The 16,434-nt window shown below is 58.2% G+C and overlaps 2 protein-coding genes across 2 annotated transcripts; both read right to left on the bottom strand.

Annotated features, from left to right (window-relative positions):
* Window positions 1-2,542: 2,542 nt before the first annotated feature.
* NAA10 (N(alpha)-acetyltransferase 10, NatA catalytic subunit) lies at window positions 2,543-7,292 on the bottom strand. Its single transcript, XM_018045063.1, has 8 exons — window positions 7,053-7,292; window positions 6,481-6,579; window positions 6,026-6,084; window positions 5,029-5,074; window positions 4,831-4,946; window positions 4,594-4,638; window positions 3,425-3,509; window positions 2,543-2,877 (listed from the first exon to the last, which is right to left on the bottom strand). The coding sequence occupies exons 1-8, from the start codon at window positions 7,071-7,073 to the stop codon at window positions 2,641-2,643; spliced, it is 708 nt and encodes a 235-aa protein (XP_017900552.1). The 5' UTR covers window positions 7,074-7,292; the 3' UTR covers window positions 2,543-2,640.
* A 200-nt stretch (window positions 7,293-7,492) lies between these two features.
* Window positions 7,493-14,615, bottom strand: RENBP (renin binding protein). The gene is made up of 11 exons (XM_018045064.1): window positions 14,307-14,615; window positions 13,891-14,000; window positions 13,646-13,721; window positions 13,398-13,473; window positions 13,027-13,199; window positions 11,469-11,693; window positions 10,689-10,770; window positions 10,286-10,461; window positions 9,633-9,764; window positions 7,737-7,824; window positions 7,493-7,647 (listed from the first exon to the last, which is right to left on the bottom strand). Exons 1-11 carry the CDS (start codon window positions 14,331-14,333, stop codon window positions 7,514-7,516), a joined length of 1,299 nt encoding a protein of 432 aa, XP_017900553.1. The 5' UTR covers window positions 14,334-14,615; the 3' UTR covers window positions 7,493-7,513.
* Window positions 14,616-16,434: the final 1,819 nt, after the last annotated feature.

Raw genomic sequence — 16,434 nt, forward strand, 5'->3', positions numbered from 1 at the left:
CAATAAGTCAACTCTTCGCATGAGGTGGCCAAAGTATTGGAGTTTCAGCCTCAGCATCAGTCCTTCCAATGAACACCCAGGACTGGTCTCCTTTAGGATGGACTGGTTGGATCTCCTTGAAGTCCAAGGGACTTGCAAGAGTCTTCTCCAACACCACAGTTCAAAAGCATCAATTCTTCGGCGCTCAGCTTTCTTCACAGTCCAACTCTCACATCCATACATGACCACTGGAAAAACCATAGCCTTGACTAGACGGACCTTTGTTGGCAAAGTAATGTCTCTGCTTTTGAATATGCTGTCTAGGTGGGTCATAACTTTCCTTCCAAGGAGTAAGCGTCTTTTAATTTCATGGGTGCAGTCACCATCTGCAGTGATTTTGGAGCCCCCAAAAATAAAGTCTGACACTGTTTCCCCATCTATTTCCCATGAAGTGATGGTCACTAGTACTGGCCAAACTTTTCTTTGGCATTTAAGGCCGTACTGCCTGCTCTATCCTCAGCTCTATTTCTCCACTTCGGAGGATCTAAACTGCTCAGAAGGGCAGGACCAGATCTGTGCAGGACCAAATCTGCGAGAGCTTGCTAAACCGGTTGGCGAGTGAATACTTGGTCCGGGCGGAGGCGGGGTCAGGTCTGCTATGCGGAGAATGGACCAGAGGGAGATGAGATCGGTGCCGAGGCTGTTACCAGGTGCCCATGTCAGGTTGTGCACCTCGGTGTATAGGCTCATACCAGGGAAAACGTCCCCGGAACCCACCCACAGTCCCAAGGCTACAGGGCAGGCGTTCCTGCTTTTCCACCCCCAGCCTTCTGGCCTCAGGTCGGCACGATGGCCCTGAAGGGGCTGCTCCAGAGGCGAGCCCTGCAGAGGCGGAGGAAGTGCTGGGCCCCAAGGGTCACCCGGGCCTGCGGCTTCCCTCTTTGCCCTCCGCCCTCGCCGCAGCTCCCGCCTCCGCTCAGGAAACCCGACCGCCTAAGGGCGGCCGAGCTTCAACCTCCCCCCTGGGCCGCAGGGCGCTGGAGGAGGGGCAGAGCGCGGGTCGGACGATGCAGGAAGTAAAAGGCCCGCTAGGGGCCGTGAGAGCCTCCGCCGGCTCCCGCCTGCCTGCACCGGGGCGCGGTCGAGATAGTGCGCATGCTCCGCCGCTCGCCCCGCCCCGCCCTCCGAGCGGAGCCCGGCCCAGCCGCCGCCGGACCAATCAGAGCCTGGGAACGAAGCCGGCTCCGTGGGTGAATCTAAAGGAACTGACGCCGGGCGCGGAAGGTGGGGCGAGGCAGAAATTTGAGTCAATCAGAACACGGCCTCCCTTCCCTTCGCCGGCCCAGGAGCCGGCGGCGGCGCACCGGCCCGCGCAGGCGCGTTTTCCAATTCCCGACCCGCCCACTGGTCTCCGCCTACCCGGCTGCCTGTTGATCACGTGGCAGGCGCCAGCCAGAGAGAGACAGGAGCTCCAACCCTTGGTAGCGAATTATTCAGCGTAGCAGGAGAGCTATGTGCCATCTGCGGTAGCAGGGGTACAAGGTAGTGACAGCTAAGGAGTGCTGAGCTCCGCTGGGAGGTGGGCAGCCCAGGCAGCCCGCCCAGGGAGGAGGGGCAGCAAACAATGGTGATGCAGTCGGAGGGAATGGTAGGGATGAAAGGTACTAGAGCAAATTTTAGGCTTCTATTCTGCATGAAATGACATGATGTTATTTGTCAAAACCCAGAGTGTACAACGCAGAAGGAAATGTAAACCCTGGACTAGAGTCGGACACGACTGAGCGACTTCACTTCCACGTTTCACTTTCATGCATTGGAGAAGGAAATGGCAACCCACTCCAGTGTTCTTGCCTGGAGAATCACAGGGGCGGCGGAGCCTGGTGGGCTGCCGTCTATGGGATCGCACAGAGTTGGACACGGCTGAAGCGACTTAGCAGCAGCAGGACTATAGTTAATAATGTATCAGTATTGGGTCAAATGTAAGAATACAAAATTATTAATAATGAAGTAATTACCCTCCAATTAAAATAAAAAGAAAAAAGGTCAAAATGTTATTAATAGTTGAAACTGGAGGGGTGAGGCGTGCATCCACGGAAACCCTGTACTATCTGCCCACCTCTGTGAATCTAAAACCGTTAGGAAGGAGATTCAAGGGGTATCAGGGTGATCAAACGCACAGAATTGGTGGATCTGTTAGTTTGCAGGGAAGGGAGGAATCAAGGACACTTGCCAGGGCTTGGGGAACTAGGGAGCTGGTTGGGCCACTACTGAGATGGTAGATAAGGTCAGTGAGCAGCTGGACTCCCACATCTGGAGCGTGGCAGGGCAGCAGCACAGCAAGGCTCAGAAGGCTTCCAGAACTCCAGGGTTTCTTTCCCCACCCACCCGAGACCCAAAGATAGCTCCAAGCCATCAGACCTCTCCAAAGCCCTGACAAAGCTCTTCCCTTCTAGGAGGGCTTGCAGGACGCACTGTGCCAAAAGGCTGAGGTCCACATCCAGAGGAACACAAGAGCCGGAGCAGGGCATCCACACATCACCCAAAAGGTGCACACTCGCACACGTGAACTCCCCAAGGCCACTGGGTGAAGTTTATTGTGAAACCTCTTGCTGTGAGGATGGGATGGGCAGGCCAGGACAGGGAGGGGAGCAGGTGCGGGCTCTAGGAAGCCGAGTCAGAGGCCTCTGAGCTGTCCTTAACGTCAGTGCTCTCTGTGGTCTCGCTGACCTCGCTTAGGTCCTTGCTGTCGCCACCGCTGTCCTCCGCAACCAGGCCCTTTTCCTCACGACAGGCCTCCCCTGAGCTTGGAAGCGAGTTGCCCTTGCCTTCCATCTTGTTCTCGATGGAGCCCAGCACCACATGCCTGCCCTTCTCCTTCAGCTCCAGGTGCCGCCTCAGCTGTCACCAGAAGCCCGGGAGAGGCGGGAGGAAGGAGACAGGGCCTAAGTCTCTAGACCATGAGGGCCCGCTCCCACTGCCCATTTCTGGTCCCTTGTTGGGGGGGCAGGCAGGGCAGAAAACACAGGACTGCATTGGGAGACCCAGGGCTAGTCCCGGCAACTGCCCCCTCTGGGCCTGTTTCCTCTGCAGTGAAGTGGAGGTGTTCACACACCCTCACACGGCTGCTGTGGAGCCCTCTGAATGGCCCCGGCCCCCATGGAGCCTTGGGCAGAACCCTGTCTCCTCAGCCTTGGAGCCGGCTGCAGCCATCCCCAGCCCCACGCCTCAGCATGTCCAGACTGTCCTGTCACAGCTGCCTCTGGTCAGGATAGGCTTCTCCTCAGAAAATGGAGCCTTGGCCCAATGAGAGCCTTCTTTAGAGCCCTGCCAAGGTCTGGCTCCCCACCTGTCAGCTGAGGTGAAGAGGACCAGGACATCTCCACTTCCCTCAGGCCACCCTACTCAGCCTGCTTGGGGCCGGTGGACCTGGCACCACTGGACTCACCTCATCAGCCATCTGGGTGAGGTCCCGCTTCATGGCGTATGCATCTTCCCCGTCAGCGTAGTATTTGGGTTCCACTTCACTGATCCTGGGGGTGGGGGGGGTGGAGAGGAGGAGAAGAAACTGAGTTGGGGGCAATTCTCCTCCACCCTCTGGTGCCATCTGCCAGTGGGATGGGGTGTCAGTGCCCCCAGAGGCCCTTTGGAAACATTTCCGACGTGGCCTTCTGTCTGCTTTCTCCGACAGTAAGCTGGACTCCCTCCCACCCTTGGCATTCTGCCACCCCCCACCTCATCTCTAACCTGGCTCCCAAGGATCTGTTTCTGTGGTTTCCTGGGAACCGCGGGCCCTGCATGTGGCAGTACCCTCCCCCTCCTTGCCCGGTTCCCTGTCATTTCCTGGGCATGCATGGCTGGCTGGCTCCCATGCCGAACAGTTGGAAACGGCGGTGGGTGGTGCTGTGGCCTCTGTTCTTGGTGTTCTTGGATGGCCCAGAAAGGCCCTGCCAGCCTTCAGACCCGGGAACTGTCAACCAGCAGGGGCGTCTGCATCCAGGTCCAAGATCCTCAGATGCCCAGCCCGTAGGTCCTTCCCTTCCTTAAGCAAGCTGAAGCTAAGGCTGTCTCAGTGGGCTCTCCACAAACAGCCCATCCCAGCAGCTTTCACCACAATGCCCTGGGCAGGGCAGTTCCTGGCCAGGCTCTCTGTGTCCTGTGCTGGGCACACTGAGTGGACTTCTCTCACCCACTAGGACACCCAGGGCTCTAGACCCCTCTGCTGCACCCTTCCTGCGCCAATATGCTTAGGTTTACCCTTTCTTCTGGTTCTGCTGAGATGCTTCTAGGTGCCTGGTCACTCTCAGTCCTGTTCCTGTCCTGTGTCCTTGTCTCTACTTCTGAATCCCTTCACCATGCTGCCCTTCACCTGGCCCCCACCAGCAGCAGGTAGTCCTCTTCTGCCCAGCAAGAAACACTAAATGTCCTCTAGGCCCACAACACATCTCAAACAGACGGTGGCAGGTGGGTGTCACTGTCTCCGAGTGGAGGCCAAAGCCTGTCCCTAGCTCCAGCTGCTGCCCACCCTCATGCCTAGAAGGTAGCTCAGCCCATCTCAGCCACCTGGGCAAGCCAGACCTGGGGACTGTCCCATTAGAAACATCTAGATTTACTTACTGAAAGTTGAGCGTGTTGGAATAGAGGTGCAGAGCTGCCCGGTTACTGTAGGGGAACAAGGCAGTGCTGAGCTCTACAGACCAGGCCAGACAGGGACAACACGTCCAGGCCCTGCCCATCCTCCCAGCCCCCTCCCCACGAATCCCACCTCCGGAGTCTTCTCCAAAAGCCAAGGCAGCCCAGGACCCGTATCAAGACAGTAGCCCCCACCCCCCTTCCTTTGACCCCGGCTTCCACCTCTTCCTGACGTGCAGGGAGACATATTTGGCATTGAAGTTCTCGATCATGGCTCGGGAGGCCTGGTCCATCAACTTTTGAGCCAGGCCAAGACGCCGGTGGGAACGCTTAACAGCCTAGGGGCAGAAAAGTGGGACCTCAGAGGCGGCTCCAACTAACTTCCACACCCACCAGAGCCTGGGGGGAGGTCCTACGCACCAGCGAGGTGATATGTCCATGGGGCACGTCGTCTGGGTCTTCTTCCCTAGATCAAGAAGAAAGAGAGGCTAGGAGCGAACCTCACAGTGCCCCCAGACCCAGGGTAGGGGAGAGAGTCAGGGCTCTCCAGACCCCAGACAGCAGACAAAAAACATGTGCAGTATCAATGGAACACTATTCAGTGCTAAAAAAAAGGGAGTTATCAAGCCAGGAAAAGACATGGAGGAAACTTCAATGCATATAACTGAGAGGCAGTCTGAAATGGCTACACTGTATGTTGAGGTACGTATGCAGTCAGTCATGTCTGACTCTTTGCGACCCCATGGACAGTAGCCCACCAGGCTCCTTTGTCCATGGAGATTCTCCAGGCAAGAGTACTGGAGTGGGTTACCATTTCCTCCTTCAGGGGATCTTCCCCACCCAGGGATTGAACCTGTGTCTCTTGCACTGGCAGGCAGATTCTTTACCACTGAGCCACCTGGGAAGCCCACACACTGTATGATTCTAATCATGGGATGTTCTGGAAAAGGTAAAACTATGGAGACAGTAAAGAGATCAGTGGTTCCCTGGGGAGAGAGGAGGGATGAACAGGTGGAGTACGGAAAACTCGGCAGGCAGTAAGACTACTCTGTGTGATACTATAGTAGTGAACACATGTTGTTATACATTTGTCCATATGACTCCAAGAATGAAACTTACTGTGAACTATGGACTTTAATAATGATGTAGCAATATTGTAACAGATGTACCAGGAGATATTAGTAAGAGAGGCAACCAGGGAAGACAGGGAAGGAGTTATGTGAGAGGGGTGTGTATTTTAAACTCACATTTCCTCTAAAGCTCAAACTGAACTAAAGAACAGTCTATTCACTTCAAAAAGAAAAGAAAAAAAAACCAACCCAGGCAGCCTCCATCAGGCATGTGCAAATGTTAGTGTCCCTCCTCCCCAACCCGCAGGTCAGGCACCAGTCTTGTCTTTCTGCCTCTGGTGACTCACATTTTGGCCAGGACGTACCCCACGATCTTCCCATTCTCATCCTCAGCGATGTATGAGAGCTGTAAGACAGGAGGAAAGAGGAGGCAGAAAACAAGTTTCTATCAGAGCTGGAGGAGCCCTTAGCGGACATCTGGCCCCACCGCCTGTCTCTCGCCCTAGCCATGATGGACAGCAGCCCAGGGTGGAGTTCAGTGATAGCTCCTGACCTCCAGGCAAGGTGGCCTTGTTTTCCCAAGCCCCTCGTTCTTAACCAGGAAGAGGTGGGCAGACAGGTGGTAATTTTGGCCCTGTTCATCTCCCATCTTCAGGCACCTCCTTTCCACCCCCAGCCACCCCAGATGAAGCCAACACCCAGGGCCTCCTTCACCCAGGCGCCCCCCTGGGACTCTTCATGGTCTCAGCTAACCCAGGGTGGGACTTCCTTGACCCAGTCCCCAAATTCAACAGCCGCCCACCTGGGGCCAGGAGAGGCCATGGTAGAAATAGTATTTCATCTGGTAGTTCTCAGGCAGGCACAGGAGGTTACAATGTTGCATGTTCATCAGGTCCTCTGGCTGCGAGGGAGGAGGGCAGTGGAACGCGGTCAAGCCTGGGGCTGCACTAAGTAGGCCTCGGTTCTGTTGAGGCGCTCCTCGTTGTCTACTCACCGACCCCCCATCCCCACCCCCAGACCTGGGCGGGAGCTGGGACTATCTGTCTCTGCACAGTCCTGGCCCAGGGCCGCCGGGCAAAAACTTGACTGTTCCAGGAACGGACGTGAGCGCTAGGAAGCTCCCCAACACCATCCCACAGAGCCCTGACATCCCCGAAAGAAGGGGTTCGCAGCCCCGGCTTTGAACCCCTGGCCTCATCTGTGGGGAGGGCCAACCCCACGGGAACGGTAGCCTTCACTGCTTTGTGCCCGGCGGCCGCAGGCGCTCCAGGCGGCCGGCCCTGGGGCTCGGCCGGGCCCCTCGGGAGCATGCGCACGCGGCCACTGGGCCTCGCTCCCACGCGGCGCGGACGGTCTCCGGCCCCGGCTCCTCACCCTCGCATTGCGGATGTTCATAACGGCGGCGGGACTCGCAGCTCCCAGCGGGTCGTGAACGCGCAGTCAGCTGCCGCCGCGCTTCAGGGCGACACCGGGGCTGCCAGGCCACGGCTAGGGCTGGCGCTAGGTCCGGGATCGCGGGGGCGGTGGCGGAAGAGGCGGCGCGCGCCTGGCCCGTCCACCGGACGGAAGTGGCGCGCTGCCGGACCCACCCTCCTGGGTGCTCGGCTAATGCGCAGGGAGCTCCAAGGGCGGGGCGGGGCCTCTACGCGGGGCGGGCCAATGGCTGGGCAAGCCCGGGCGCGGGGCGGGCCTCTTGGCAAGGTGGGAGGTTCCAGCGCTCCGGGTGGGTCACTGACCGGGCGAGCAGGTGCTCTCCAGCCGAAGGCGGCGGGCGCTCCCCACCTCCCGCGACCCCACAGAAGCTCACACACACAGACAGTGTAACGGGCTTCGTTTTATTCTGCGCCTGGGCGGGCGGGACCAGCGGGCGGAGACCGGGCGCTGAGGGCCGAGGCCGGAGCGAGGCGACTCAGCAGGTCGTTCAGCATCTCCTCGCACATGGCCAGGCACCGCGGCACGTGGAAGCAGCCTACGGGGAGAGGCGGGACAGCGGGTTGGGAGGGCTAGGGACAGCGAAGTGCCCTGAGCCCCTGAGGCCTCGCCCTGTCCCCCACTCACCTTTGAAAGGACCCCCCTTGATAGTGAGGGCGACCTTCCCGTCTCGGTTTAAGTAGCCAAACCATTCCCCGTACTCTGGATCGCGAAACTGCAATAACAAGGCAGTGACAGGCAGCGCCGGCAGGTCATGTAACTTTGTTAACAGATGATTCCCTTTGAGTTCCTGTTCTCTGCTTCACAGGCCTGTCTTCCAGTTGATGAGATTGTAGATATCTAGCACTGAACGGACTCCAGCCTTGCTTGTCACAGGTCCCAAACACATCTCCCTCTCCCTTGGAGCCCCTTGAAACCTGACCCTGCCCAGCAGCTGTGTTGACCCATTCCAAATTCCTTTCTTCTCTCTTGCCCACAGTTCCTTGCAGATGCTCCAAGGTAGGCTCTGGAGCCCTGGCCTAGACCCTTCTCTTTCCTCCCCAGATAGAGACCTGAGTGGAATCCCTTCTCAGAAGGACTGTGGAAGAAGTCAATGACACTGAAGTCCACTATCAAAATGTCTTTTTAAATGTCGACCTGTGAATAGGTCTACTCCTCTTCATAGCAGGTAACACTAGTTCTATATCTATTCATTCTATCTTTCCAGTGACACTGCTCATGTCCTCACATTATTCAACTATTTGATCTGACATGGACAGATTGAACTGTTTCTGTGGATGTCTGAATTTCCTGTCTTCTGTTATGATGTTATTATGATGCATAATGACTGATCTGTTTATAAGTTTCCTGATTGTTTGATGGCCATCTCTCTTTCTTGACAATTTATTCCTTAAATTTCACTTTATGCAGTTAACACCAATGGCCTCGAACACAGGTTCTTTTGAATGCATTCAATATTAACATTATCTTGTGACTGTTGTGTTTGGAAGTAATGATGAGTGTGTGTGATACTGGGAGATGCCCCTCGAACTACAATATAACGTGAACACATTTGGGATGTCTACTGGTGACGAAGTCAGGCACTGCTAATACCACTGTGCTTTCATTCATGATGGAAGCGAATACTGGATTTCAGTTAGAGGTCAGCCTAAAGAAAGACAGAATTTTCTCCCAGGTCTCAAAACCCACAGACTACCAAGTAAGACCCCCATCCCTCCTGTACTGGGGTTTACTGACGGAGAGAGTTGTGGCTTTCGAAACACATTGGGAATTTTCCTTCATTCAGGCTCAACCCCCAAGGTGCCTCTCAGCCATGGCTGGCACAGGTCATCACTCCACTCATTGCACTCGGGCCTCTAGTGGAGGGGGGTCCCTGGCTCCCCTCCTGCCTCACAACTGATTCTTGTCTCCTTTGCTGGGCCCTCCTATTCCCTCTTCTCTTTTCTTTCTGTCCTCAAAGCTCACCTTGCCTTGTGGCTCGCGGTATATGTCATCTATATCCTTATGACACCCAAACACTTGTGGCCAGTCCAGACTCCTCCCACTCAACCAGACTCTGAGCCCTGCTCCTGTTGCATCTTCCACCCCGGGTCAGGCCCCCACTCACTGGCCAGGATGACAGCCACCGCGCCACCTCCCTGCCTTGGCCCGGGGCTCTATGGCCTCCCCTTCCAAAGCCCCGGCACCTGTGAACCCTGGAGTCAGGTTGACCCCTCTTTGCTGAGCACCCCTTCTAGCTTTTTTCCTTCCCATCAGCCCCACCTGCAGCCCCCTGACTTTGCTGTATTTCCCAGAGCTCTCATCCCCATCTCCGTTTGCTTGTTTACTTGTTTATGGTCAGTCACTGCCAGCAAAATGTGAGCTCCAGTGGGGAAGGGACTGCTCTGTTGACTCAACAGAGGGTACTGGGGCAGGGACCTCCATGTCTGCTGAGGGGCAAGCGGGGGATGTGCAAGAAGACTTGCCCTCCCCGCCCAGTCTGCAGTCTCCACACCTTTGCTGAGACCAGGAAGCAGAACTTACCCGGTGGAACGTGTACTCGGCCACCTGGTAGAAGATGCGCAGCAAGGCAGGGTCCCCAGTCTCACTGTAGCCCATGAGGAAGGCGATCATGGCTTCACTGTGTGGCCACCAGAGCTTCATGGCCCACTCCAGCTGGGAGCAGAGAGGAGGCATCTGGAAGCCTGTGTCCCACCCTCCACCACCCCTCTCAGCAGGAAGGTCACCCCCATCATTCAGGCCCTGGCTAAGACTCCATCTGGCCCAGGCACTTGGAGCTTCATTGTGACATGGACGTCTATGGAGGCCTTGACCGCCTGGCAGAGTGGCACTAGCTTCTTGAGCCAGAAGGGCAGGGCTGGGCCAGGCTCCCCTTGAGCCCTGGAATCCAAACCCTGGCTGTCTCATCGGTCTGTCTAGAGCCCCTTGGACAGTCAGCTCCTGCCAGTGGCCAACTCAGCCACCTTCTGTGGACCTCAGTGGGATCAAGGTATAATCACACAGGCGTAAGGGACCAAATCTGCCCCCGCTGCTGATGGCTTAGAATCACCCAGCGAGCCTTTCCAAGACAGAGGGACACGTGTCTCCTTGTGTGCGTGAGCTTGAGGACCGCTGGGGTCTCCCTCGGCCCCCCACTCTGTGAAATGGGTTGAGGACAGCCCTGGGCACATTCCCACCTGGGTGGGGCAGAGGCCATCAGCATCCTGGAAGTAGAAGAGGCCACCATGCTCAGGGTCCCATCCAGAGTGGAAAGGCAACAGTAGGAACTTGTCAATCACGTGGGCTTGAAGTTTGGCATCACCTCTCCGGATGGCATAACGGAGCAGGAACCAGCCAGCCTCCAGCGCGTGGCCTGGTGAGGGCTCAGGGAAAGGCAGGTAGTGTGGTCTCCCCCAGGTAGGGTGCTCCAGCCCCCTGTGCTCTGTGCTGACTCCCTTCCTCTCTTGCCAGCAGTGGGGCCTGCTCTGAGCCATGCCCCCCAGCATGGCAGGCCCATCCCTGCTTCTCTGCCTGGTCCTCAGTGCCCAGTGTGGAGGGAGGCAGGCAGTCCCCACATCTGAAGCCCACCCCACCCCTCACCTGGGTTCTGGTGTCTCCCCAAGCAGCCTGAGAGTTCCTCACCATCCTCTGACACGTTCTCCAGCACAGCCTGCCCACCCCTCTGCAGAGGGAGGTGCAGAAGGGGGTTCAGCACTCAGCAACCCCCTCCATCCCCTCCCTCCTCATCTGCAGGCTTGGGTGGGCTGGCGGGAGTGGACAAGGGGATTTTGAGGAGGAGCTGATTCACTCCCAAGGGTCTGGAACTTGCTTTGGGCCTGGGCCCCAGAAGACACTGAACGGGGGGGGGGGGACTGAGATTGGGCCGACCTGGCTGTCCAGAGGCCTGGGAGGAAGCTGGGTCTGGGTTTCGTGCTCCCTGATGGGCCTGGGTGTCTGGACCCCACCCTCCTGCCCTCACCCCAACCTGCCTCCCCGGGGGCCTCCCCCACCCTTTCCAAGGGTTCTGGGCCACACCTCCCTGTATCTCCCCATCTGTAAAATAGACCCCCAGCTCATGAGTGGGCTTCCCTGGTGGCTCAGATGGTAAAGAATCTGCCTGCAAAGCACAGCAGACCTGGGTTCGATCCCTGGGTGAGGAAGATCCCCTGGAGGAGGGCATAGCAACCCACTCCAGTATTCTGGCCTGGGAGAATCCCCATGGACCAAGGAGCCTGGCGGGCTATAGTTCATAGGGTCCAAAGAATTGGAGATGACTAAGCTTGGGGGTGGGTATGGGCCTGGGGGTGGGGAATGGGGGTCACTCTGTGCCCCAGCCCCCCAGGACTGGTCTGGCAGTCGGCATCTGCCTCCTGCCCCCACCTGCACATGTTGCAGAATCCTCTGAGTGCACCAGTCCCCCAGCTCCGCGGAGATGCCTGCCAACTCCTCGTCCGCCTCCCCGAGCTGCTCCACCAGGTTGAGCAGCATCATGGGCACCGCCATGGACTCCGAGGCCGGGGCCCCAGGGAGCTGGGGCCGGCCCAGCCCAGAGGGGTCCTCCCGCACCCAGCTCACGATCTGATCCATCATCTCCATGGCTTCGTTCTGGGAGTGGGGGTGGTGAGGGGAGACCCAAGCTGAGGCTGCACCCCATCCAGTCTGGTCCACCCAGGTCCCTTGGGCTGAGCTCCTAGGACACTCCTGCCAAGGCCTGGCCCTGGGCTGGGTGCTAGGGCTCCCAGGCTGGGGGCTACAGACCGTGCCCAGGCAGTGAGGTCAGCTTTGAATGATGAGGGGGCCAGGGAGGAGCACCCTCCCAGCCAGGGCAGGGCTGGTCCCTCTGAGCAAGACCCTGCAGAGCCGGGATGGGCAAGGGCAGTTGATCCCCCAGGGTCCCCCACCTCTTGTTTGTTGAAAAGCGTTAGCCTCCTAGGCCTTTCCAAGTTCCAAGGAGCACATTTAATCAAATAAGTGAGGAAATGCAGAAACAAAGGAAAACAGATAAGCAAGACAAAACAATAAGTTTAGACTAAAGTCTTCCCCAAGAGCCATAAATAAAATCCTGAGTTGTATCCTCGAGCTGTTTTGCACATAACTAAAACACCCACCATGGGGAAGAACTTAAGTACATGCTGCCCACTGGCACATAGAGCCCAGACCATTGGAACCAGAAAGTAGATCATGTAACTCCCTCCTGGTTATCTCACCACCAGCCAATCAGAAGAATGTTCCTAAGCTCTTCGACCTCCTCCTTGATTTTGCCCTAAACCCTTCTCTGAAAGGTGTTTTGAGTAGGACCTACCCTGTCCCTTTGGAATAAATGCTGCACTTTCCTTCCCCACCACCTGGTGTCAGTGGATTGCCTTCACCGCACATGGGCCCAAGTCTGGTTTGGTAACATCTCGGTGCCCATCCTAAAGAAAATCAGTCCTGAATATTCATTAGAAGGACTGATCCTGAAGCTGAAACTCCAGTACTTTTGGCCACCTGATGCGAAGAACTGACCCATCGGAAAATACCCTGATGCTGGGAAAGATTGAAGGCGGGAGGAGAGGGGGACGACACAGGAGGGGATGGTTGGATGGCATCACTGACTCGATGGACATGAGTTTGAGTAAATTCTGGAAGTTGGTGATGGACAGGGAGGCCTGGCGTGCTGCAGTCCATGGGGTTGCAAAGAGTTGGACACAACTGAGTGACTTAACTGAACTGAACGGTGCCCAGGGCCCCTGTGGGGGTTGTTGGGGGAGGGCCTCTAGGGGAGGGAGGACACATAGTGACAATAACAGCAGTAACAGTGGGTGTGACTGGCAGCCCCGGGCCCTGCGGGCCCAGAGAAAGGACTGATGTTAAGGACAGATCTGGCCTGCACCCAGGCACCAGGAGCCAGCGAAAGTGAGGGCATGGAGATGTACAGTGTGCCCATCCTCCCCCGCACCTGGTACCGTGCATCCCCAGTCACCCTCCACAGCTCGTTCATGGCCATGGTGTAAAAACACTCGCTGAAGATGGTCCGCTGCACCTTGACTGGGCGGCCGTCCCTGGTCAGCACAAAGGCACATTTCTTTGCAGGAGGTGCCACTTGGGCATAACGCAGCAAAAACTCGCCACCTGGTGGTCAGGAAGGTGTCACGCTGGAAGGCGCGCTGGGGGTGCCCCAGCCGGCGCCTACCTCCCCATCGGTGGGCACCCGGCGTCCTTGGGGGGCTTCCAGAGCCGGCTGGCAAGCAGGCAACTGGGAGCACCGCGTGGCTACTGGGATCACCGGGAGTGGCTTCTGGGGAGACGGGGACTGGGAGGGGAGGGCACCTGCTTTAGCTGCATTCAAAAGCTCCGGGCGGCGGAAGCGCTCAAACTGGCGGTACAAGCGACAGTACATCCACACCTAGGTGGGGGGCGAGGGAGCGGAGGGGTCGTGGCTCAAGTTGGGGGCCGCCGTCCTCAGGGCCTTGGGAAGGAGGGCGGTGAGCCGCGATCCCTGCCCGGTGTGCGAACTCAGACAGGACCCAGCGCGCCGGTTCCAGTCCCGAGCGCCCCGGGGCACGCCTCGTCCATACCTGCCTCCCCTGCAGCCAGACGTACTTGAGGTCATCGTACACCCGCCCGTCGCGGCCAAGGCACGTGAAGAAGCCCCTGCGGGACACGCTGGCGTTAGCCGAGTTCGCGGTGGGGGGGCGGTGGTGAGGGGGCCTAGGGGCTGGGGGTGGTGCCCCACAGATGGCAGTCAGCCCAGAGTGAGGTACAGGGGCTCCAGAGGAGAGAAAAACCCAGTCCAAGGCCCCCAGAAGGGCGAGGCGCGCACCCCTGCTCCTGGTCGTGGGAATGATCCAGCCAGAAAGCCACCACGCGATCCAGCTCGCGCGCCACGCGCTCCTTCCAGGCCCGCAGCTTCTCTTGCTCCTTCTCCATGTCCTGTGGAGAGAGACTTGGAGACACGGCTCCCCCAGAGGGCGTCCTGTCTTCTCGGGTGCCCGTCCCGTAGGTGGACTCCCTGGGGCCGCAGGTCACCCCAGGCTCGAGTGGCCCCCTAGGGCTGCCTGACTCGGAGCCTCGGGAAACCCCCCCCCCGACGCCCCCAGGGGCAGATCTGCCCTCCTGACCAAGATGGGCCCCGGGACTGAACCCCTCGTCCCCGCCCCCCATCCTGGACGGCCTTCTCCAGGACAACACCGACCACCCCCAGCCCGCGCCCCTTCCCCGGGGCCGCCGAGCACTGGCCTGCCACACTCGGAGACCCCGGCTCATCACTCCTTGTCTTCCAGGAAGCCACACGGAGCGGAGTGCTGTCGCGTGACTGTCACTCAGCTGACCCAGCCTAGCAACACCCACCTCTACCCCCCAGGTTCCGCCCGGCCCGGGGGCCGAGCCTGCAGCGGGGGCGGGGCTTGGCTGGCTCACTGCCACGCCCACCCTCAGGCCACGCCCCTGGGCGGACCCCACCCCCCACTCCCGCAGGGAGGCTGAGGCCGCTGGAGCTCCGCTGCTGGGCGCCCTCCATTCAATGCCCTCCTGGTGGGAAGTGCTGGGTGAGTTGGCAGGACGCTCTGGGATTGGGGTAGAAGGGGGGAGGAAAGAGTGAACTCAGGGCCGTCTTTCCTCCTCCAGCCACGTCTCCCCGCCTGAGGGGGGCCCCCCCGGGGCAGGGCAGGGTAGGGCAGAGCATGAGCCCAGGTGTCCAGGAGAAGAAAAAGTGACAGTGAAGTCGCTTCTGACTCTTGGGGACCCCATGGACTGTAGCCTGCCAGGCTCCTACGTCTATGGGAATCTCCAGGCCAGAACACTGGAGTGGGTTGCCATTCCCTTCTCCAGGGGATCTTCCCAACCCAGGGATCGAACCCAGGTCTCCAGCATCGCAGGCAGACTCTTTACCATCTGAACCACCAGGGAAGTCCAAGAGAAGAGATAGCTGGAAATGGCTGAACGCTGAGGCCCCGCTGACTTGTGACACCACAGGGCGGGCAAGTCCTCTCTCTTTGGAATCTGCTCCACAGCCCCTGACCTCTTCACCCCAGAGATGCCACTCGACAGTCAGGCGGGAACTGTGCAAGTGAAGAGCAAGGTCCTCAGAGTCGGAGTTCTCCAGGTCTTCCAGCACCCAGTCTGCTTTTCTGGACTGTCATTACGTTGGGTGCTCCGAAGAAGGCGGGTCAAACTTCCTCTTCTTGCCCAGCCAATGGAAGAATTATGTGGAGGGACCGTTTCCGGGACCCTGAGCTCCCACTGGGGGCTTGGGGAAGCTTGGGCTTCGGGGGGGGGGGGCGCCCTGTTTGCCGAAGATGTAACTGGGCCTCTGCCTCATCCGTACAGCCCAGGGACAGGAGCCTGGCATGCTGTGTGCTTGTCCCGACGAGACCGTGGCCGCCCTGCAGGTAAGTGCGCCCTGCAGCTGCTGTGTGTACCCCATATAACCTCATGCTTGGGGGGGTTTCCCGGCTGGGGGCCCAGCTGGCTTGGTATCAGCTGCCCAGCTGCAGATGCCTGTCATTATTCCTGGCGTGTCCCTTCCACCCAGCCTTCCCCTGCCTTCCTGTAACATGCCTAGCCAAGGATTAGCCTTGCTCCGGGGAAGGTTCAGAGGTTCCTGCCTCAGACACGGCTGTCGAGTCATGGGCCAACCCTGAGGTAAAAGCGGGCGGTGCTCCTCACCCCGTGACTTCTCTCTGGAGTCCCTCAGGTGGACTCTCTGCCCCACAGTTGGCCCACGTCCTCCCACCCCTGGACATTGCCCCCCCTGCTGTAGCCTGAAGGACATGTGCCTGGGCCTCTGCCTGCCACCACCACCCCCCGCGGGCCCCCCAAAGGCATGAGGTGCCTGGGCTCTGAGTCAGGTCAGAGTTGGCATGGCAAGGGACTGACAGGACCGCATACTCACAAGACTCCATGATTCCAGCAGAGGAGCATGTGCTGGGGTGAGGTGCCATGGTGTGCCCTGAGTGGAGAGGTGCAGGGGTTAATAGCCGCCTGTTGCTCTAAGTGATGAGGAAAACCCCATGAGCAAAGAATAAAATATAGCAATACAGCATAATCCAAATAAAAGTACAGTGGGTTGATGAGTTGGGGTCGTCATGCCCTGCTAAGCTAAGGAGAAACAGTGTGGACCTTGAAATGCTGGGTCAGCGCAAGTTCAGAAGGCTGCTTGTGCACACGCCAAGATGTTTTCCCGAGGCATATGCGGGTCTGTGACCTCCAGCTAGGTGATACCCCTTGTACAAGAAAATAACAGAGATAGTTTAAGGTAATCAATAAAATGGGAGACATGAAGTCAGGAGGCTGACTTCATTGGAGCACAACAGATAATTTCTGTTTGCCAAGACACTAAATAAACATGATGTGACTCTGAGGAACA

The sequence above is a fragment of the Capra hircus genome, unplaced genomic scaffold (genome assembly GCF_001704415.2).
Source record: "Capra hircus breed San Clemente unplaced genomic scaffold, ASM170441v1, whole genome shotgun sequence".
Lineage (NCBI taxonomy): Eukaryota > Metazoa > Chordata > Mammalia > Artiodactyla > Bovidae > Capra > Capra hircus.